Raw genomic sequence first — 24498 nt, forward strand, 5'->3', positions numbered from 1 at the left:
CTTTCCACTCATTATTAACCCATTTATCATTTCTCCCACCTGCGTCCACATTCCTCCACTAGGTCCAGATAGGGCTAGCTCCCTCCCCCTTTCCCCTTGCCCACACCTTGGGTCAGGCCTAGAATGATGCCTCGGAGGTTGATGCAGCTAAAAGAGAAAGTAAAAGCACAATTGGCCACATTCGATAGGAAAATGCAAAAGATGGTCGGGACAAACACATTTAGCGCATGGGAAAAAGCCAATACATGAGCTCTACCCCATCATGGCCATCACCCTGGTTCCTATAGGCTCTATGAGACCCATTCATCATATAAAAACCCATGATTGTCCCAACCCCTAGTGAGCAATGAGCCACCCTACCTTAAAAGGGGGTATCTAGTGTTATATCTCACACATCATGCTCTTACCCCTTGAGCCCCAAGCAGTTAATTGAAGAAAAATCACAAAAGGGAAAAAGGCATATAAAAAAGCGTAGAAAATCAAGGTCGGGGCACCTCATGTACCATGATTTCTCCCTCCTATACATTATATACCCAAGTGTATGTTTCCCTTTTACTAGCTACCCTTCTACCCCAACATGTGGCCCAGGGTTGCCCTTTCTCATTCCTTATTCCATTCACCTCTTTATCACATCCCACCACCTTTTAAAGGATGTACCTTGGACATATTATCCCCTTTAAAATTAGAAACCACCTAACGGGATACTTAGTTAACCCCATTTGGTGTTGGGAGACATTAGCACATGCCAAGCCCATTATGAAGTCCCCATCTATGGTCCATGGTTTGTAAGCTCTTTTACTTGATTTCCTTGGTGACTTGTTGTACTGGAAGGCTAGGGGATGCATTGGATCTTATGCAGGATTGCAGGTGGTCTCTATCTTGGGTTTGGTCTCCCTATACTGGGTCCTAACCCTCTTGAGGGCTACATTGGAACATGTAGGATGTGTGTTGAGAGCCATGGGCCTCCACAGTAGTACACAGCGCTCCATGGATCCCCATATATGCTCAGAGATTGCTCAAGGTCATCTATTGGACGAGGAAGATGCACCTGGTTCACCTTTGCCCAGCTAGCCCCACAAATGTACCATGCACTTGGCAAATGACCCAAGACTTGTAGGATGATGTGGCATCACTTACACCATCATCTGAGCCCTTACAGATGGTCTACAAGCATCTTTGACTTACTTGGAGACCCATGAGGTCACGTGTACTCCCTCACAGCTATTGGGAGCACCACCTTGTCCATCACTTTTCGAAGTCCAACTCATCATTTTGGCACTTACGGACTTCATCAGACCTCTGAGAGGGGCCAACAACATGCATTATTGATCATTCGACCTCTTGGGAGGCTTATTATTTTATTTGTGAGGTAGTATGGGGGGCTTGTCACCATTAGATAGTTATTTGCACATTATTTTAGTTGATGGGCTAATGTAGGCTCAAAGGTAATTCAAACTCCTAATGAGTGTATAAATAGGAGAGACATGAATTCATTTGTATCATCACTTTGTATTGGATCATTCTTCTCTCTTGAGAATTTCGCACTTTTTCTTGGAGGATGAATTGGAGCATAGATGAATTTTGATGTTTGGATTGGAGTATATTATCTTGGAGTCAAATTGTTGATGGTTGGATATGTTCTATTACATGTAAGTACACACATTTAATGTTGTTCTTGTTTTGCTTTGTCATATGTATTGAATGGGATTTTCACTATACTTGTTAGGATATTCCGACACATAGGATATAGTTAAGTTCAACTTGGTCTAGTATAGAGTTAGGTTAGAGTTAGGTAAAGTGTGTTTCTTTACCGTTGTACATTTTGTAACTTACAATCCGACGGTCACGATATGTAGTGATCCGACGGTTCACTCTCACCTCGGTATTACCGACACTTGATCCGTGGCTTGACACCCGATTGGTCCATGAGTTCTATTTAAAGCGCATGGAGGGTCATTGTTCGGGTAATCCGTGCATGAGAGAAGCTTATTTAAATTTTCATTCTTTGATTAATAAATTGCCTGTAGTACCCACGTTGGGACAGGCCGTGGACTGTTTCCCTCCTTGCACTCTGAGGGTTTTAACCACGTCAAAAATACTGGTGTATTGATTTGAGATCTGGTTGTGAGCGGTGTCCTTTTGGTATTCTTTCTGTGGAACTTACCCTGTAAATTCCTACATGGTATCGGAGCTATTTGAGGGCCGCGTCCGTTGGTGATCCAAATCTGAAGCCGGTAGAACTGCATGCGGCTGTCGTTTCCTAGATTTGCTGTTTCTGACTGCTTTCGGGCCGAGAGGACTGCTCTGTTGCGTTCGGAGCATCTGTTCCAGTGAGGAACCCCTTTCGTTTCACGCGAAAAGGTTTCCAGTAGCCCTAGCTGCGTCATTTTTCAGATCGGGAGGTATACAGTGTTTTTTTTGCAGTTTACTGTTATTTTTTCTCTGCTTATTTCGGTCTCAGTTTATTTAGCCTTTTTTTTAACCGGATCTATACCTTTCATTTCTGCGTATGCTCTTTGCCCTGCGACTCTGTGCGATCTGGGCAAATCAGAAACAGAAAGGAAGGATTTTTCTCATGCGTATGCTCTTTTCCCTGCACCTTAGTGTGATCTCGGAAAATCAGAAACATTGAGAAAAATATTTAGTTTTTCGGCTAAAGCTAACTTTGAGATTTTTTTTAAAATTTCTAGTTTTTTGGCTAAAGCTAACTTCGAGCCGCAAGGTTCGTTTTTCTTTGCATATTCGTGTTGGGTTTTGTGTTTTGTGTTTTGTGTTTTGTAGGGAAAAAGAGCTTTCTCAAGGCAAGCACGCAAACCGAGGCCCCCCCCCCCCTCTCTCTCTCTCTCAAATTTTTTGTATAGATCAATTGGTTCAAAGCTATTTTAAGATAGTAGAGGTCTTGGGTTCAAGTCTCCATTTTGTGGGGGCGGATTTTTTCATTCCCGCACATTCGCGCACTTTGCCGGCAACTTCATCAATTATTTTTCAAAAAGCCATAACTTCTTCATCCGGAAGCCTTTTTCAGAGCCGTTTTTTTTAAAACCGCCTATTTTTTCGAGATCTATCCATTGGAACACCTACTTTCAGCATCTTCATCTTCAGTTTTTTTTAAAATGGAAAGCCCATGCCAAGTCATTCTTGACAGCACTAACTACTTCCAATGGGTAGCCTACATCGAAGATTTACTTAGAAGTAAAGGTCTCTTCAGAATAGCCACAGACCAAGAGAAGAAACCAAAAGATGAAGACAAGGCGGCAAAATGGGAAAATAGACAAGATCAAGCACGTGGTTTGATAGGGATGTCTATTTCTCCTGATCTTAGATTCCACATTGCAGAACTTGAGACTCCTCATGAAGCATTAGAAAAACTTGCTAAAGTTTTTGGGATTAAAAATGAAATTAGAGCCCATCAACTTGAAAATGAGCTGCTTACTTTGGATCCTAATAATTTTTCTTGCATTGAAGATTTCTTGTCCAAATTCAAGAACCTTAGATATCTCCTGGAAGGTGTTAAAGTTAAGAAAGACAATGGTAACCTTATTTATTCCATCCTTACTAAATTGGGACCAGCCTACTCTGTATTTGTTTCCACTTTCCATTCTACAAGAGAAGCTTTCATTTGTCAAGGACAAGACTACAAGCCCCCTTCCTTTGACTCCTTTTGTGATTCCTTAATAAGAGAACAAGAAAAACTCTTACACCTTGGTCTTCTTAATCTTGGAAACTCTTCCACGAAAGCGTTAGCCGCCCAGCAGCAACCAAATTCAAAGAATCCTAAGAAGTCATATCCTCAAAAGAATGGTCCTAAACCATTTCAGCCTCAAAATGAAAGATCATTTCAGCAAAATGATAAGACCAATAAAAACAAATGGAAGAAGACTGATAGACATTGTAACTTTTGTAATCGAGATGGCCACTTAGAATCTAAATGCTTTAAGAAGATGGAAGCCTTGGAAGCCGCAATGAAGAAACATAACATCCATGTGGAGCCTACTTCAACTTCAACTTCCGGAATGGCACTTTCTGCATCTTATTGTCAATCATCTCAGTCTGGTTATGCATTAAATGTATCTTCTTCTTCTTCTCATTCTCATGAGTGGCTCATTGATTCTGGAGCCTCTTGTCACATGGCCAAAAACCAAGCCATGTTTTCTTCTTTAAATGATTGTAACACCAAAAATATATATATTGGTGATGATAGATCTCTTAATGTTGTAGGGACTGGAACTGTTCATCTAGACAATGGTCAGTTTAATGATGTATTATGTGTTCCAAGTTCCAACCTTATCCTGCAACCTTCTATCTGTCTATCAGATAACTCATTCAGGTGAAGGTAAAATTGTTGAATTTTCACCTCATGATGTTGTAATCAAGGATCTAAAAGATCCTAAACAGATTCTAGCTACTGGTCTTGCTGATGATTCCAAAAGGTTGTATAAGTTTCACAACTTTGGGTCATCCAATCTTCCCTCAGTATTTGTTGCTCATAATGATGAAGTGAGCAAACTTTGGCATGAGCGATTTGGTCACTTAAACTATCGCTCCCTTCAGCATCTATGTAAAGAAAATATGGTGACAGGTCTTCCTATGGTATCTTGCAGAGATGGTGTTTGTTCCGGATGTGTACTCGGAAAACATCATCGGGACAGTTTTGACAAACGTGCCTCTTGGCACGCCTCAGCCCCTTTACAGCTTGTGCACAGTGATTTATGTGGTCCTCTTCCTGTTGCTTCATTCTCTGGCTGCAAGTACTTCTTAACTTTCATTGATGATTTCTCCAGACGCACTTGGGTATACTTCTTAAAACTCAAGAGCGAAGTATTTACCACTTTTTTGGCCTTCAAAGCATTTGTTGAAAAACAATCTGGACATCAAATTCTTAAGCTAAGAATTGATAATGGTGGAGAATATGTTAAAAACACATTCATCAACTTTTGCACCGAAAATGGAATTCAAATGCAACATACTGTTCCATACACTCCACAACAAAATGGTGTAGCTGAAAGGAAAAATCGCACCTTAAAGGAAATGGCTAATTGTATGCTGCAATCTAAAGGACTCAGTCTTAGTTTTTGGGCCGAAGCAATTAATTGTGCAAATTATATAATCAATCGCACTCCTACTAAGGTTCTAGAGAATATCACTCCAGAAGAAGCTTGGAGTTCCATTAAACCAGATGTAAGTCACTTTCGTGTGTTTGGAAGTGAAGCATGGGCCCATATTCCAGATGAAAAGCATAAAGCTTTAGAACCTAAGAGTGAGAAATGTACTTTTGTTGGATATTCTGAAGATGTAAAAGGTTATAGACTTATTCCATTTAAGTCCAAAAATGTTATCATTAGAAGAGATGTAAAATTTGATGAAAATAAATCGGCCTGCGAGCCTAGTCCGGCGGATGTGCCACCTCTTCCTATCTCTTCTATCTTTGAAAACATTTCTTCTTCAGATGATGAAAGTGAGGATGATAATCCTCCCCCACCTTCTCAGGATCCTCAACTTCCAAGATGGGTCCGTGCTACTCGGGATGCAGCAGGTGATCTTGCCGGTGATCCTACAGATCAGCGACGTACACGTTCTCAGTTTGAAAGAGCCTCTTCTTTACTGGCTCAAGCTCCAGTAAATCATGATCCTGACACTTTTGCAAAAGCTTCAGGCCATCCACATTGGGAAGCAGCTATGAATGAAGAATATCATTCATTGATGACAAATGATACATGGGATCTTGTTCCCCTACCAAAGGGACGCAAACTTGTTAGATGTAAATGGGTTTACAGAACCAAGTATGGACCAGATGGGAAAGTTGATAAACATAAAGCTCGTCTCGTTGCTAAGGGCTTTTCACAGGTTGAAGGCATTGACTACACTGAAACCTTTTCCCCTGTTGCCAAAATGAACTCTATCCGCCTTGTTCTTTCCCTTGCTGCCTCTTTAAAATGGGAAGTCCATCAGATGGATGTTAAATCTGCCTTCTTGCATGGGGACTTGCAGGAAGAAATCTATATGGAACAACCCATTGGCTTCATACAAACAGACTCCAGCCTTGTTTGTCGACTTAAGAAATCCCTTTATGGCCTCAAGCAAGCTCCTCGGGCTTGGTATGCCAAAATGGATAGCTTTCTTTTAGAATCTGGCTTTTCTAGGTGTCATTCTGACAATACTGTCTACACCAAGAAAGTGGGCAACTCTCTTATCATCCTTGTTCTTTATGTTGATGATCTTATTCTTACTGGTAGTGATCCCAACCTTATAAACCATGTGAAGTCCAGCCTTAAAAAGAAATTTGAAATGACAGACTTAGGACATTTACACTATTTTCTTGGTCTTCAAGTCTTGCAATCCCAAGAGGGTATTTTCCTTTCCCAGTCCAAGTATGCTTGTGATATTCTTCGTCATTTTCACATGGAAGACTGTAAGCCAGCCCCTTCTCCCTTTCAGTCTGGAGTCAAACTTTCAGTCTCTTGTACTTCTCCTGAAGTTGATGCTACCTTATACCGTCAACTTGTCGGAAAACTCTTGTATTTAACCCATACTCGTCCTGATCTTTCCTTTGTTGTTGGCCTTGTTGCTCGTTTTATGCAAAACCCCCGTGAAAGTCATTGGAAAGCAGCTAAAAGAATACTTCGTTATGTTCGAGGTACAGTACAGTTTGGGATTCATTACAGTGCCAAAGCAGCTCCTCTGTTAGTTGGTTTCACTGATTCTGATTGGGCTGGTGACCCTGATGATCGGAAGTCTACTGCCGGTTATGTCTTCACTCTTGGTTCAGGACCTATTACATGGGCTTGTAAGAAACAGGCTGCCATTTCTCTTTCGTCAGCAGAAGCAGAGTATCGTGGTGCCGTGGAAGCTAGTAAGGAAGCCTTGTGGCTTCGTCAGATCCTATCAGAGTTTGGCTTTGAGCAGCAGCATTCAACCACACTTTGGTGTGATAATCAAAGTGCCATTCAGCTATGCAAAGATCCAGTCCAGCATCAGCGCAGCAAACACATTGAACTACACATGCACTTCATCAGAAAGCTCATTCATGACCATGTTCTTGAAGTGCAATATTGTCCAACAGATGATCAGGTTGCAGACATCTTCACAAAGGCTCTCACAGAGGCGAAGTTCACTAAACTTCGATATATGCTTGGAGTTCAGGAAGTTGTCACTAAGGGGGGATAGGCTCTAGTGCCTCCTTCCTTCTCCTATTGTGTCATATTTGTAAATCCTTCAATCCTATCCCAAGTTGTTCTTAAGGGGGGATGTTAGGATATTCCGACACATAGGATATAGTTAAGTTCAACTTGGTCTAGTATAGAGTTAGGTTAGAGTTAGGTAAAGTGTGTTTCTTTACCGTTGTACATTTTGTAACTTACAATCCGACGGTCACGATATGTAGTGATCCGACGGTTCACTCTCACCTCGGTATTACCGACACTTGATCCGTGGCTTGACACCCGATTGGTCCATGAGTTCTATTTAAAGCGCATGGAGGGTCATTGTTCGGGTAATCCGTGCATGAGAGAAGCTTATGTAAATTTTCATTCTTTGATTAATAAATTGCCTGTAGTACCCACGTTGGGACAGGCCGTGGACTGTTTCCCTCCTTGCACTCTGAGGGTTTTAACCACGTCAAAAATACTGGTGTATTGATTTGAGATCTGGTTGTGAGCGATGTCCTTTTGGTATTCTTTCTGTGGAACTTACCCTGTAAATTCCTACAATACTAGGGCTAATTGCTGCATTGCATAATTGTTAAATTGTGGAATTATTGTTTCTATATAGCATCTCTCAATGTATGGGCCATCTATGTTGAACGAAATCTCCTAAGGATAATTCTACCATTGAATTTATATTGATAAAACATCTCTTTTTTGCAAAGCGAAGTATAAAAGCTTTGAGGTCACTTCTTCTTGCCCTAAAGGCCAAGCAAAATAGTCCTTAAGGCCTCCTTGACCGACATACGAAGTCCTTTCTAATCATTCTCCTGGACTCCATTCTCCCCAAGGGATAGGTGATCACTCAGAACATTTTTCTCCACCTTTTCCCTCTCTCTTCTAGGTCTAGCCAAGTTGGGTCACCTAGGGCATCACATTCCCGACAAAGTAGCAACCAAAAAAGTTTGATCATCCTCAAAGCCTCCTCCAAATTTGAAGCCATTTCAATTGTGGGATTGTGAGATATCCCATTCCCTAGCTCTAAGATCAAACTTCGCCCTGGTGTTCCCTAGGCTAGTGCCTCATACAATCAATTTGACACTTTTAGGTGGAAATTCTTGCTTTGATCCCTTCCCCTTCCTTGTCTGGGTTAAGAATATCATTGGTTGCTAGATTCTCTCTCCTTCACCTAGGCTAGGTCCACTTGGTACCATACCTTTGAAAAGTCAATTCTTCAAAAACCATTCGGGAAGTCAAGTTCAATAAGGATTTTAGGGATTGTGAAACTTCTTTACAAAGCATATTCCTCTAACCTAGCTCTCAAATCCTCACCTCCTTATCCTAATAAATGTTTGTACCTTGCTTGAAGAGAAAATAAGCTCCATTCTTAACCTCCTTTTAGGAAAAGGACCATTAAGGTCGCTTCACATCCATTTGTTGATTCATCCTTCACAAGTGACTTTCTATATTCCAAGTCTCCTCCCATCGGTGAAAGTTCGTAAAGAGTAGGGAGTCTTAGCTGAGGTGACAGTGGGCTAAGCCTCCATTGTTGCCCATGACCTAGCAGTTGTCCCTTTAGGAGTCCCTTTATGCCCCCTGCTAGTTTAAATCACTTGCATGCTTTGAGGTACATGTTGTAATTCATTTTGTAATTAAATCACTTGCATGCTTTGAGGTACATGTTGTAATTCATTTTGTTGATGGGTGGATTGCATCTTGTCTAATTTCTTTTAACTCCTAGAACTTGATTTAGTTTAGCTTAACTAAATCAAGCCTTAGTTTATTTTGTCTCATAGGGTCCACCCACTTGGCTTCACTAGAAGTTAGCGTAGACAGAAGAGTTAAGAATTGAGTGACAGCTACTCTACTCGAGACTTGCCCCCAAGGTCACACCAAGTGGAGCTGAAAAAATTTTCCACATTAGCCCAAGTGTGGATTTAGGCAGCAACAATAACATCATTAATAGCAATACAGAAATATATATGACCATTATGTTAAAATATAATGAAAGACATATAGGAAATTCAGAAGTCATGAACAAATCATTTACGACAATATATAGTAAAGGATACAACAACGTTTTGGAAATATACAAATATTTCTGTTTTATTGATGCATACATTTTTTACAGAATCATTGTAATTATCACTGGATAATCAACATTCTAACACGTGCTTTACATTACCAGTGAATGACAAACAATGCAAATAGTCTTAGCTCTACTTTTCTCTTTTCACGGCCAGCACCCACAAAGAAATAGGGAAATCTTTGTTTTATTTAAGATTAGCAAGCTTCTTGAAGAGTTATTCAAGTAAAATAATATTCTGGCAATAAACATTGAATAGACCAATATTTCGGACGTATTAACTCACCTCATTTGGCTTTTTAGCTGCAGCCAATGCATTCGTAAGACCACTGAGAACTTCAAGGGAACCCGTTCTTGATTCCTGCAGAAAAAAAGAGAATGCCCCAGCACTTCAACAACAAACAGCACATGATATAATACCAAGCTTACTTGTCCACTGGTTTATCTTGATGTCTAGTTTTCATGAATTAAGTCTGACCAGTTATGAAACCCTGTCTTTTCTGTCACTCTCTTTCACAAATTCAACACCTATGCTTTCCTTCTGCATTCTGGTAAACAAAAGTTCTAATCTGTTTTCATTTTATGAGCTATTTGGTGAGTTTTCTGATATATTTACTTCTAAGTATGCACCATGCACAAAGTTTCCAACATTTATACACATAACTGTGCACAAGCAATTGCTTCTAGAAGACCAACTGTTGCAGGATTTCCAATTAGTAAGCCCCATGAAGAGAATAGAATGGTTAAGTCAAAATGCAATGAAATAAGACATTGTAACATAGGTGGACTTTAAATAATATTTCGATTGTGACAACTTTCAATAACATTTTGATTGCAACAACTAAGCGACTTACCATCATGGCATTTCGATAAGCTACAACACTGCCATCATAATCTTTAAGTGCATATCGTACATCACCAAGCAAACGAAATGCCTCTGGATCCTTTGTGCTTTTCTGGGGAGTATTGTAGGAAAAAAATTGACTGTGAACAATCTTAGACGAAAACATCCAAAATGTTTTAACACACATCTCATCACTACAAATTAAATAAGCATGATAAAGAAAGTTGGAAGATTGCAAACTTGAGTGAGCTTCTCAAGTAGAGCAGCAGCTTCACTGTATTCTCCTAATTCTGCATGAGCAACAGCTGCACCCTGTAAAGTACAAGAATGATTCATAAATATGAGCAGAAATCAATTTATGAATATAACATGTTGTAACTTGTAAGTCTTCTTTTTGTCTCCTGACACAAAAGCAAGCAGAAATGACATAAGCCAAAGAAGTACAAATTTCATATAAATATAATAGGGTTATGTATAACAATAATTCAACCATCTGATTAAATCAAAACTCTCATGAAGGAATTTGTTTTTCTCTATAACACAAATTGAACATTTATCCACTCACATGAAATCCTTTACAGCATAAGCTTGTTGATTTCTGTAGCTTGGGAGATACTACACAACCCTAGGTGATTTGTTTGTGAGAAGTTTGACTAGAAAAGGTTTTGTGGGCGAAGTACCAAGCTGGAGGTTTTGCACCAAAGTTGTGGGCACAAAACCAAGTGTGATTTTGATGGTTTGACCATTGTTGCAAGTGGAGTACCCTTAATGGAGCAAGGGGCAACTAAGGCAACCATGGAGGGTTTGATCAAATGAGGAAAAATAATTTGTATTTATATGAGTTGGGCTAATGACAATTTGTTCAAGTCGGCTAGGATTGAAACGTGCCCTTTGGAGGGCTAGTCGTGACTCGTTGCACCATGGAAGGATATAAATAAGAAGGTGAGGAGGCCTCATTTGATCACACAACAAGTGCATCTTCTCAAGGAGTATTCTAGCCTAATGTGGCGAGTTGTCAAGGAGCTGCAGGAGTGAATAAAATTCATTGTATTCTCTGTTGTCTTGGCCAAGCTCAAGGAGGATTCATCTAGTTCTGGCAGTGGAGTTTATTCAATAATTTGGGCAAGCAAATGAGGGCGTTACAGGGTGGAGAACAGGCCGCATTTACCTTTGTTCTGTGAGGTGTACAAGGCCGCAGCCTATGGTTATTCTGGGTGCAAGGCCGAGGCATGCAAGAGGGCTATTTCAGGGCTTGGTCGCTTCGAAAATATGCAAATAGCAGAACCGAGTAAAGACCTGTGGACAGCGAGGTAAATAGGATAGTTTGAGGACCTTGTTCACCCAGAAATAGGGTTGCTTCAGACGAGGTTTGGGCCTGTAGTTTGACTGAGGTTTGGGCAGAAAACCAAGTCTGTGTAACAAGGTTTACAGGGCTGTGTTTGGGCTGAAACTCATGCAGACAAGGTGTTACGGGTGTGGAGCTAGTACATGTCTACAAACAATGCCCTAGGAGGACTGTTAAGTGACTGTACTAATGTTCCCTAGTTAGGGCTTCTCCCCGAGTGTGACAGTCAAGTAATCTGCGCTAGCAAGCATGTGATATCAGCTCTAGTGTATGTCCAGTGAAGAGGAAAAAGTATTGGATGATCCCTGCGAAAAGGTGGATAAACTACAGTAGCTTATGGCTGTGGTTGACCAGTGTGGAGGCCACAGATCTCAGGACCAGAAGAGCATGAAGATGGCCTTAGGACCAAAACGTTGGGTAGAAGATGATTGTTACAGTGGAAGATGAGGTATATTGGAAGTCTGTTTGTTGTCGCGCGGATTGGCACGACAACGCTCGGACCGGGGGCTGTCACTCTGATCCCCGATCCCTCCGTTTAAGCCTGTCTCCCGCGGCTAAGGGGGGTAGACCCTCTGATATGATGAGACCAACTGTCGACCAGTTGGTTGGGAGACACGAGACACGATGTAAAAAAGCACGCGATGATTTGGTTAATTTAGCAGACCAGTGCCTTGTGGAGTTAATGTTTAAATGATTACTTTTTAAATGATATAGAAACATGGACCATGAATAGCAACCATCTATCATCAACTAAATCACATGACCAAAATGATATCAGCTATTGAAAACTTCGAAAAGATAAATGCTTAAAACCACCACGAGAATCGTAAATTATTAACCAGATATCATATTTCGTGTATCGACTTGAAAATTTCCGATCTCAGCATGAAAGATATATCGCGAAAGCAACTGAAGTCTGAAACTGGTAAAACGATTTTCCACAAAATTTTAAATTTTTTTTTTTTTTTTTTAGATCTTTTTTCAATTTTTATTTTTCAATGTTTATGGAAATTAAAAATAAATCTAAAAAAAAAAAAAAAAATTTAAAATTTTAAAACTAATCTAATTTTAAAACTAAACTAAACCAAAAAATTAAATTAAAATTAAAAAAAAAAATCTAACCAATTTTTTTTTTTTTTTTTTTTTTTTCTATATTTTTTATGACAAAATTTAAAACATAAGTCAAGATCTAAAATCTAACTATAGCGTAAAACTAAGGCTAACATTTTAAATTTAAAATCTAAAACGTAAAATAAAAAGGAACTAACCTAAACTAAAGAAATACATTAAAATCTAAAAATTAAAAAAAACATAACCAATTCAAACCCTAAACTAATTCTATGCTGGCTTACGAATAACCAAAGGCTCGAAAACAAAAGGAAACTTAGCGCATAAACCAAAACGACTATGCCTACGCTACCGAAAAACGCATCAAAACGAGAACCATGTCAAAACCTTTTACAAAAATACAGAACACGCTGATAAGATATGCTCAGGGAAATACGCAGTGACCCTATGGCGTGATGCTTGGACTTCATTCACAACCCGCAGACTTTACAAAGGAATTTACCTGGCCCGGATGATTGGAGATTACCTGCGGACGTAGCGAAATGGATACCTGGATTGACGGTGACTATGGCGGAAATACCTCCACGCACGACGCTTGCAACGATGGGCTCAGGCCATGAAACCTCATGCGGCCTTACCAGAATTTGTGACTGTTGGCGGCTCGAATGAGGCACTTAAAACTGCAAATCTCGCTGACTGGTAACGCAGACACACAAGATGCCCACGAAAAAAAAATTTCCTCACGCTGGTGCAGTCACGTCTTTCTTCAAAAAAAAGGGAGCTGAGACGTTACCATAAAATCGTGCCTACAGCCGTCTATTCATTTTACGCATGAAGAATATAACAATGAATGGGACGACGGCACCTAACGCGACGGGCTCAAAGAGAAGAAGTGTGTTTTCAGACAATCCGTCGAGTAGTCACGCCGTCTCTCAGCGATCTCACACTATATCGTTAGAAAACTTTGCTGTCTGCGTGTAGACATATAGATTTGTCGGAGTCCTGATATTTTCCAGCCACGCCCGATCTCTACCCACGTCATGTATGCTCAGAAATTTTGATAATACAAAGGGGAAGGGATAAGACTGCGTTGGCAAGAAGTCTGATGGCGGTCTTGCAAGGACAAAACTCTATACCCAGGGAACAGTCAGCTAGGCTCTGCACAGAAAAGCTAGTGGGAGTCGGCTGGTTCAGCCTAGAACTTCCCCAAACGCCCACCTGTACCTTTTACCTAAAGATCTCCTGCACACTTCAAGCAAACATCAGTAAAGAGGGCAAGAAATGCTGCTAGGTTTCAAGAAATAATGGAGATACCTGCCATTATTCCAGAAACCCTACAACATTCAAACCCTAGCACGTGAGCAAGATAACTGTACTCACAATGCTCTGAAAAATCAGCTATTTTAACTGATAAAAACTGAAATATGCAGAAAAGCAAACATCTCACAGCAATTCCGGAGAGTAACACCAGCCAGTTTGAACCCCAAAGTCTTTTTATTAACCAGAAAATCAGATTACAAGAGAGCTTTTTTCAGTACAGACTCACAGATCGAATAAACCCTAAAATGACCCCCTAAGACCCTATATAAAGGAAATGATCCCAACGGCTAGTTTTGGGTGATCCATGTAGAAATGATCTCGACCGTCGATGAGAGTTAAGACATCCCTTAATCTCATCCGTCGATTTTATTTAAAAAAACTATTTTTGCATGCATTCACAAAAATATTATTATTTTATTGCTTAGGGTTTTTGCTTTATGTTTTTTAATTTTTTATTATTTTTAATTTTTTAATTTTTTAATTTTTAATTTTTTAATTTTATTATTTTTATTCATTTTTTTAAATTTTTAATTCATTTTAAGATGGATCATCAAACTAAGCCGTTGGAAACATCACCTAGGACCTAGGACCTAGGACTCATGAGGGGATTTACAACATTCTCAACCCTCAAAACACATTTCATCATGATTTTTACAATTTACATCTCAAAGGGATGAAACCACTTAGCACAGACCCTCATAGAACACCCAGTTCTGCGACACAACTATAATCTAGCAGATTAACATGCTAGGATTCTCCTAAAGTCCTAATAACAAAATGCATCCCGGCTTTGGGGTCGGGTTTGAAGGAAAACTCTGCCGATCCATGGATCGGTGAGACTAAAAACCTCCCGGGACGCAGATCATCATCAGAAAGTTAGGTCCACCTAGGCAACTTTACATACATGACTCTGATCTGCTTAGATTATTTACAACTTATACATGCAGACTGGGTTTACAACAAAAATGATCAAGCTGCTGATGATGGCAGGATGGCACGGACATGCTGATCAGGTGCTGCTTCTTTCTGTCAAGAAAAATGGGGTGCACTGCATGGGTAGTTGACCAGTAGAGGTCAACACTGTTCATAGTGTTTGAACAGCAGTGTATGGAAGCCCTAGATCATTCAAGGTATGGACTGTATGTGGGCAGTTTTGTAGACCCTAGGATCAGCATTCTGGGTTATTAGAAGGTTAACAAGTGGGTGTTGAAAATGTAACTATGGTTGGTCTTCATAATTGCTATTGTACTTTGTCATTATGTCTTTATTGTAAAAGTTGAAAAAGAAGAAAGTCAACAATATATTAAGCATAGTTTTCATGCTTATTTTATTTATTTATTAGGTCAAAGCCTCCATTGTAGGCCTCTAGGGTTTCTCTTGAGTCATAAGATTCATTGTCATATTTATTTGACCTGTTGCACTCAAATTGTTGAAGTTTCAGGGAAACGGAAGGGCCAACTTTTTCAACAAGGATCGGATTACATATCAGCAGTTTGTGTGTCATCATCATCCCATTCTGCAAGTTATATATTGTAAATGATCTTAGTAAAACCTTGAATCTATGTAACAACCTAGGTAAGCCTATAATTTGATGACGAATTCCATCCTAAGAGGTTTTTTAACCTCACCGATTACCTGTGCTTTTCAACACGGCTAATCAGAAGAGTTTTTTCCCTCCAGCTTAAACCCCCAAAGCTAGGGTGAAATTTATTGTCGAATTATCAGGCGAGTCCTAGTGTTTTAGTCAAATCTGATATAAAAGTGGTTTCGGAATAATTTAAGCTAATTGGTTTAATTACTTTATTACAAATCACTTGGTTTACTATTGGAATTTCTAGGTCTACCCCGTTAGAAATTCTTCCTATACCATCTGGTTTATTTCACTTACTTGTTTAATTACTTAACAAGTTATTTACCATGTAAATACTGAAAATAAACACAAGTACAGTATCAACATCTACAGATCATCAACTGAAAGAAAACAAGCACACAAGTGACACTGTTATTTTTGGACCAATGTCCCCGGAAAAACCCAATGTGGGAAAACTGGTGCAGCTATTCAGAGGGTTATATTATTATGCAGTTTATCTAAGTACAACTGGGTGCCTAAACCGGCTCACCCGAAAGAGAAAAATACACCGCAACAATACCTCTATATTCGGGAACAGGTATTCAAAAAACCTGTCCCACGAAACCCTCTGGCACAACTGAAGCTCAGCGCTGACCCTTCTGGCCTCTGCATCAACCCCAGAACTCTCTGCGTCAGCCCTCTGAGGCACTACGCAACCTCTAGGAGCCTCTGCGTCACTCCCTCTGCCCTCTGCATGGATGATGCAGTCTCTCTGGGTTTTGCGTTGCCTCTGCTGGGCTCTGCGTAGCCTAGATTGACTGTTACTCTGGCTCTCTCCGCTTCTGTGCTAATCTCCTAGTATTGTCCCTGCCTCTGGCTCGTACTCACTGCCCCTCGTTGTTGATCACTAATTCAACTTTGCTTAGCAACCCCGCTCTAGCAAAATGAATCACTGATCACTCTAGTGTGTCCTCCAACTAACCTTCAAGCCTCTTCTTATACTTTTCTGGTTGGTCCATCAATGGCCGAAATTAAATCTCTAATCAACGGCTAAGATTAGATTTGGCTTGATCCATGACTTTTGAAACATTCTAACCCAGTTTTATATTAATACCCATTAATATTTTATTTTTCCTAAGTTTAGACTTAGGAACTCCATTAAAAATATTAATTATTTAATATCTCCCAAATCGGTTAGAATCTGCCCAAACCATTTCTAGGTCTTGGAGATCTCATGTGTTGATTTGGGGTAGCATCGAATGTGCTCTAGCCATGAAAATTGGTGGAGAGGCTAAAGCACATGAGATCTCCAAGACCCAAAAATGGTTTGGGCAAATTCTAACTAGTTTGGGAGATATTAAAATAATTAATATTGTTAATGGAGTCCTAAGTCTAAACTTAGGAAAAAGAAAATATTAATGGGTATTAATATAAAACTGGGTTAGAACGTTCTAAAAGTCATGGATCAAGCCAAATCTAATCTTAGCCGTTAATTAGAGATTTAATATTGGTCGTTGATGGACCAACGAGAAAAGTATAAGAGGATGCTTCAGAGTCAGTCGGAGAACACACCAGAATGATCAGTCATTCTATTCTCTAGAGAGGGGTTTGCTAAGAGAGATAGAATCAGTGATCAACAGCAAGGGGCAATGAATACATAGCAGAGAGGTAGAGTTGGTACCAGAGAGACAGCGCAGAGCCCAGAGAGGTTGACGCAAAGGCAGCTGGGTGCTATGCAGAGGCAGCCAGGAGAGGCCAGCGTGTGAGACACAGAGGGTCTAGGGGTTGACACAGAAGCTACAAAAGCTGACACAGAGGCTAGCAGATCTGACGCAGGGCCAAGAGGCAGCGCTGGAAGGATTTCGTGGGACAGAATGGGTGTTGGTGAGCCGGGTAGGGTGATGCAGTCCCTATCAGAGTGACGTAGAGCAGCGGCTGCTGCAATTGTTGCTGTGGGATTGTTCATCCGGTGATTAATCAACCAGAATATCTGTCTCCGAGGAGAGGTACCACTGCCAAGGGCATTCTTTGTTGGGTGACCCATTTCTAGCACCCTAGTTGTATTCTGAAAACTGCATAATAATATAACCCTCAGAATAGCTACACCGGTTTTGCCGCATTGGGTTTTTCAAGGACATCAGTCCAAAAATAATGGTGTCACTTGTGTGCTTGTTTTCCTTTAGTTGATGATCTGTAGATATTGAGACTATATTTGTGTTTATTTTCAGTATTTACATGGTAAATAACTTGTTAAGTAATTAAACAAGTAGGAAGAAATAAACCAAATAGTACAGGAAGAATTTATAACGAGTTAAACTTAGAAATTCCAACATGGTATCAGAGCATGGTTGCAGAACACGGGATAACTGAAGGCAGCAACTAGCAGAGCAGTAGAAGCAGATTCAGTTGTCTCAAGTGACAAAGTTGATCCATGCAGAAGGCGACAGAGGAAGGAGTGACACAAAGAGACTGCATCATCATTCTAGGCCAAAGAGAGGCGGCGCAAAGGCTAAGGGAGGCAGAATCAGGCTCACGCAGAGCCACGTAAAGGCTAGAAGGGCTGACGCAGTTGGCTAGGGGAGTTGATTTGCCGATGCTGGGATTGTGCAGAACCAAGTGGCAGTGCTATAGGCAGCACAATGTAGCATGATGAGAGGGGATGCAGTGCAGATGCAGTGCTAGGAGGATGGACCAGGAGCAACACGAATGTAGAGGGAGCTGCCGTACAGATGCAGCAGTGGCAGTGGCAGGAACATGGGCAGCAGTACAGGATGCAGCAGTGCAGAAGATGTTGGGCGGGGAGGCCTAGCATCAGCACAAGGACCGATGTTTGATAATAAGGGTGATGCTCAATATGGTGTATTACTAGATCACAATCCTCGCTAAGAGAGAGTGTTGATTTAGGGTAGCATCGGATGTTCTCTAGCCATGAAAATTGGTGGAGAGGCTAAAGCACATGAGATCTCCAAGTCCCAGAAATGGTTTGAGTAGATTCTAACTGGTTTGGGAAATATTAAAATAATTAATATTTTTAATGGAGTTCCTAAGTCTAAACTTAGAAAAAATAAAATATTAATGGGTATTAATATAATACTAGGTTAGAATGTTCCAAAAGTCATGGATCAAGCCAAATCTAATCTTAGCCTTTGATTATAGATTTAATCTCAGTCGTTGATGGAACAACGAGAAAAGTATAAGAGGAGGCTTGAGGGTTAGTTGGAGAACACACCAGAGTAATCAATCATTTTATTCTCTAGAGAGGGGTTTGCTAAGAGAGAAAGAATCAGTGATCAGCAACGAGGGGCAATGAATACATAGCAAAGAGGGAGATTTGGTACCAGAGAAATAGCGCAGAGCCCGAAGAGGTTGACGCAGAGGCAACTGGGTGCTATGCGGAGGTAGCCAGGAGCTGCGCAGAGCCAGGAGAGGCCAGTGTGTGAGACACAAAGGGTCTAGGGGCTGATGCAGAAGCTCCAGAAGCTGACGCAGAGGTTAGCAACGTTGATGTAGGGCCAAGAGGCAACATTGGAAGGATTTCGTGAGACCGACTGCATGCTGGTGAGCGAGGTAGGGTGACGCAGTCCCTATCAAAGTGACACAGAGCAGTGGGCGCTGCAATTATTGTTGTGGGATTGTTCATCTGGTGATTAATCAACTGAAATATATGTCTCCAAGGAGAGGTGCTACTGCCGAGGGCATTCTCTGTTGGGTGAGCCATTTCTGGCACCCTAGTTGTATTTTGAAAATTGCATAATAATATAACCCTCAGAATCGCTACACCGGTTTTCCCGCATTGGGTTTTTCCGGGGACATTGGTCCAAAAATAACAGTGTCACTTGTGTGCTTGTCTTCCCTTAGTTGATGATCTGTAGATGTTGATATTGACTCTTGTTTATTTTCAGTATTTACACGGTAAATAACTTGTTATGTAATTAAACCAGTAGGAAGAAATAAACTAGATAGTACAGGAAGAATTTCTAACAGGTTAAACTTAGAAATTCCAACATCATGTGTTTTAGCCTCTCCACCAATCTTCATGGGTAGAGCACATCCAATGCTACCCAAATCAATACTCTCTCTTAGCAAGGACTATGCTCTAGTAATACTCCACACTAAGTATCATCATGATTATCCAGCACCGGTCCTTGTGTTGATGCTAGGCCTCCTTGCCCAACATCCTCTCCACTACCGCATCTTGTACTGCTGCCCATGGCCCTGCCACTGCCACTGCTGCATCCATACGGCAGCTCCCTCTACATCCGCGTTACTGCTAGTACATCCTCCCAGCACTGCATCCCCTCTCATCATGTTGCATCATGCTACTGCACTTCAACTCAGTTGTTGAATAGTAAGTAACTAATCCACCCAACTCTAACATCCCTATCAGGCTAGAAACACTCCCGATACTGAAGCTCCCTTCGCCGCTAACAAGTGCTCCTTCTACTGACCTCTACATTGCTGCAACAACTCCCTGCATCTCGCACCATTACACACCTCTTTGTGCTTCTTGCACTAGTGCAACACTCTCATGCCTCTCACATTGTTGCAGCTTGCTAGCCACGCGTAGTTTGGGTTAACAAAGGAGCAGCTAACATAGGAGAAGAAGGACGGAGCTAGAAGGCAAGGAGGAGGACGCAGCAAGGAGAATGACGTAGCAAGGAGGACGCAGGTCTGTTCTGTGTTGACCTAGGGTGCAACAAGCAAAGGAGGACTGCGTTGACCAACAAAGGAGCCTCTTTGACTGCGGCCTAGTGTGGGGAGTCTCCCTCAAGCAAGACGCAATCTGATCTGTTGTTTGTGGAGCTGATTTGACCCACGAAGTGACCAGTGCTGACTGGTTAGGGCTGACTGCAGGGCTGCCTAGACATTGACCAATTTTGACCATATTCTTTGGGCTGTTTCGGGTTGTCCTTCATTGTTGTTGAAGGCTGAGTTGACTAAGGTTGACTCTAGGCTATTTGTGAATCATTTGATCCACTTTACAAGTGCTGGTTAGGGCATCTTTTACTACTGTCATAAAAATTACAGATCTGTACTATTGAACTATTGAAGATTAAAGAAGAATTGATCAAAGGGTTTCCCTGCATTAGGGTTTGTCCCTGGCTAGCCGCCACATCTGGTGTCTCTTGTCTTGGCTTGTTTTCTGTCGATCTATTAATGTTCTATCTGCACTTTACTTTATGTTTATGTGATTGCTAAACAGTGGCTAATAAGAAGAATTGAAGTAAATTGCTCTAAGCATAGAACATACCATAAATTAACATGGTATCAAAGTTGAGGTGAAGACAAAGCCCAAGCAAGAGCAAGAGAAAGAGAAATCACCGAAGGTTGTTGAAGCAATCTCAAAGACTTCATGGGGTCCTCATCACACTTCCCAGCTGAAGACAAGCTCTGTGAGAAGTCTGACTATCACGGATGGAAGATGTCTCTCGATCTGACATTAGAAGAGCAGGAAGTGTTGGACCATGTGAGAGGCAAAATCGTTGAGCCTCCATCAAATGCATCTGTTGTTGCTAGGACCAAGTGGACCAAGGGAAAAATCAAAGAAAAGAAGATCATCCGGGACTCTATCGACAAACGCCTAGTGGCCTATGTTTCTGAGCTGACCACCTCCAAGGAAATCTATGATAGACTAGTAAGCTTATTTAAAGTCAATGATGCAAATCAAGTTTTGTTCCCTAAAAATAAGCTGAAGGAAATTAAGAAGGGCAAAGATGAGAGTATGCAAGCATATTTCTTATGGATCACCGAGATCAAGAATGATCTCCTATCAATTGGGGAAGTCGTTCCTGATAGGGAAATGACCATCACAACCCTCGGAGGGCTCCCATCTGAATGGTATATATTCAGGACCACACTTCTCAACAATAATGTAATCCCAAGATTTGAGGAACTAATGGCAAGATGCATTCAAGAAGAAACTAGGATGAAAGAGCAAGAAATGCTTGCACTTAGAGGCAATCCCGCTGCATTTTCCTCTCATGCTAAAAGGAGAAACAATTTTGGGGCTAAATCCAAAGGAAATGTCGGACCGAAGGCTACAAGAAAAGGACGATGTTACAATTGCAACAAAATGGGCCACCATGCGAGGGAGTGCCCTGAGAAAAGGGACTCACATCATGACAATGATCAAAATCACTCCCGTGTCAATCAAAGGAATGGCAGGTTCAATGGCAAAAGGAATGTCAAAAATCAAAGAAGAGGTCAACCCTCCAAGAAGGCAAGAAACTCCAAGTATGAATCTAACATTGTTAACAATAAGCAAGATGAATATTATCTACCAGCGGCCCTCTCTACTACTTCTCCCCCGAACTCGTTGGGAAATTGGCTTATTGATAGTGGTGCCTCAAGGCACTTCACTGGTTACAAAGAAGCTCTCTCTAATCTGATAGAGAAGGAGACCAACTTGGAAATTGTTCTTGGGGACAACTCCAAATATCCCGTGAAAGGCGTAGGAAATGTCACTCTTCAATTGAATCAGGGTAATACAATTCATTTGCAAGAAGTCCTATACGTACCTGACCTCAAAAAGAACCTGGTGTCCATTTTAGCAATGGAAGACAAAGGCTACAAGGTGGCCTTCATTGATGGCAAGGTACTTGTATGGAAAAAGAATTTTAAAGATGCTTTCACTCTTGGGTTTCAAGTCGATTCATTATGTCAGGTCGGAGGAAGTCTGTTGGGTGTCATGTCTTGTGACACATCTCTTCATTAGGAACTATGGCATCGAAGGTTTGCTCACCTTCATTACAAAGCTCTACCAGATGTGAGACAAATGGTGACAGGGGTGCCCGAGTTCAAAGTAGAGAAAGAAGGTGTATATTCGGGATGTGCCGAAGGAAAGCTCAAAAGGGGACCATTCCCCTCAAGCCATAGCAAGACCCCCGATATATTGCAGTTGGTTCACTCAGACATATCTAATATGATGCCTGTGAACTCCTTAGGAGGATATTTATATTACCTCACATTTGCTGATGATTATTCTCACAAGACTTGGATATCCTTCTTGAGAAAGAAGGATGAAGTGTTCTCCTGGTTTCATCACTTCAAAGCCTTGATCGAGAATCAAGCCGAAAAGAAGATCAAGATCTTAAGGACTGATAATGGGACTGAGTATGAATCCAATGAGTTCCATGACTTTTGCAAAGAGGCTGGCATTAAGAGGGAGACTACAACACCATATACGCCTGAGCATAATGGTGTGGCGGAAAGGAAGAATCGTACAATTGTGGAAGTTGTCCATGCTATGCTCCAGGATCAAAGGCTTTCGAAGTTTCTATGGGCCGAAGCTACGAATACCGCCGAATATGTTCAAAACCAATGCCCTCCTCAAGCATTGGGTTACAAGACTCCCAAGGAGATGTTCACTGGTAAGGAACTTGACGTATCTCATTTTAGAATTTTTGGAAGTCCTGTATATTTTCATGTGCCGAAAGAGAAAAGGAATAAATTGGGTGCATCTGGAAAGAAAGGAACCTTCATGGGCTATAGCGAAAACAGTAAGGGCTATAGAATCTATGTGGCTAGTCAAAGGGAAGTCGAGATTAGCCATGATGTCACCTTTGACAAAGATATGGCTCTTAGCAATGTTGACAATCTTCCTACTCTAAGGGAATCAAAAAAAGCCGACACGAGGAAATCAAAGGAAAAGGAAGATGAGACGATGCCCGACGTGGAAGAACCTATGGATCCTATTGATCCCCCTCCGCAAGAGCCTTCCTCTTCTAGGAAGAGGCCTTCATGGCTCAGGGGGACACTTGATGATGCCAAATGACACATTGCACCCAAAGGGTGCTTTCCGAGAAAGTAAGAAGCTGGCCAGGTATCAGGGATACTTGACCATCATGAGCACGATCATTCAAAATGAGCCTTCACCGTTCGCGAAGCTGTCAAGCATCAAGTATGGAAGGATGCTATGACTAAGGAATATGAGTCCATCATGAAGAACGATGTTTGAGACGTGGTCCCCAGACCCCAGGACAAAGCAGTTGTCACTTCGAAATGGCTTTACAAGATAAAGCATGGAGCTGATGGAAGTGTTGAAAAGTATAAGGCTCATTTTGTTGCTCGTGGCTTCTCTCAGAAGGAAGGCATAGACTATGATGAGATATTTGCACCTGTTGCCTGATACACCACCATCCGCTCAATCATAGCCCTTACTGCTTCGCAAGGATGGAACCTACATCAGATGGATGTCAAGACCGCATTCTTGCATGGTTCGATCAAAGAGGAAGTCCATGTGGAACAACCCGAAGGATTTGAGATTCATGATCGATAATCTCACGTGTGCAAGTTGAAGAAAGCCCTCTATGGGCTGAAGCAAGCACCCCGAGCATGGTATGAGAGGATCGATAGCTACTTGATGAAGCTGGAATTCACTAGGAGTAAAGCCGACCCTAAACTTTACTTTAAGGTTGAAGATGACAAACCTCTCATACTGGTGTTGTACGTTGACGACCTCTTTTTGATAGGTTCAGACCCTCTCATTCACAAATGTAAGAGGGAGTTGGCTTCTGAGTTTGAGATGAAGGACCCGGTACTAATGCACTATTTCCTAGGACTGGAAGTCTAGCATAAGCCAGGGAAGATTTTCCTATCTCAAGGAAAATATGTGGTGAAGATATTGGAGAGATTCGGTATGGTGAACTGCAAGCCTATAACTACCCCGATGAAGCTTGACTTCAAGAAGTTAAGCGATAGTGCTACCGGACCTATTTTACAAAATGCTACCGAGTATCGTCAACTCATCGGAGCATTGATGTTCTTGGTGAACTCTCGTCCGAATATATGTTTTGCAGTCAACATATAGTTGAGCCTCACCACACACATTGGATTGGTGCCAAGAATCTGTTGAGATACCTCCGTGGCACAATCACTCATGGGTTGAGATACACTGTCGAAGATGTGAGACTACATGGATATACCGATGTTGATTGGGCGGGCAGTGTGGTGGACCGAAAGAGCACTTTCGGGTGTTTTTCCTCTTTGGGATCTGCCTCGATATCCTCAATGAGCAAGAAGTAGAAGTCGGTGGTTTTGAGCACCGTCGAGGCAGAGTACATTGCTGCGAGTATGGCCTCTTGTGAGGCGGTCTGGTTGCAGAAGCTCTTCAGTGAGATGTTTGGA

At 41.4% G+C, this 24498-nt stretch overlaps 1 protein-coding gene across 2 annotated transcripts in view; it reads right to left on the reverse strand.

Moving 5' to 3' along the window:
* Window positions 1–24498, reverse strand: part of LOC149172579 (uncharacterized) — a 405339-nt gene that overhangs the window by 148063 nt on the left and 232778 nt on the right. For both annotated transcript variants that reach the window (XM_089427744.1, XM_089427743.1), the window contains exons 10-12: window positions 10310–10381; window positions 10080–10181; window positions 9512–9586 (exon numbers count right to left, since the gene is read on the reverse strand). In XM_089427744.1, coding sequence (XP_089283870.1) covers window positions 9512–9586; window positions 10080–10181; window positions 10310–10381 — 249 coding nt within the window. The remainder of the gene's footprint in view (window positions 1–9511; window positions 9587–10079; window positions 10182–10309; window positions 10382–24498) is intronic.

The sequence above is a fragment of the Pinus tabuliformis genome, chromosome 4_2 (genome assembly GCF_031772625.1).
Source record: "Pinus tabuliformis cultivar Carrire ecotype Pingquan chromosome 4_2, CPIR1, whole genome shotgun sequence".
NCBI lineage: Eukaryota > Viridiplantae > Streptophyta > Pinopsida > Pinales > Pinaceae > Pinus > Pinus tabuliformis.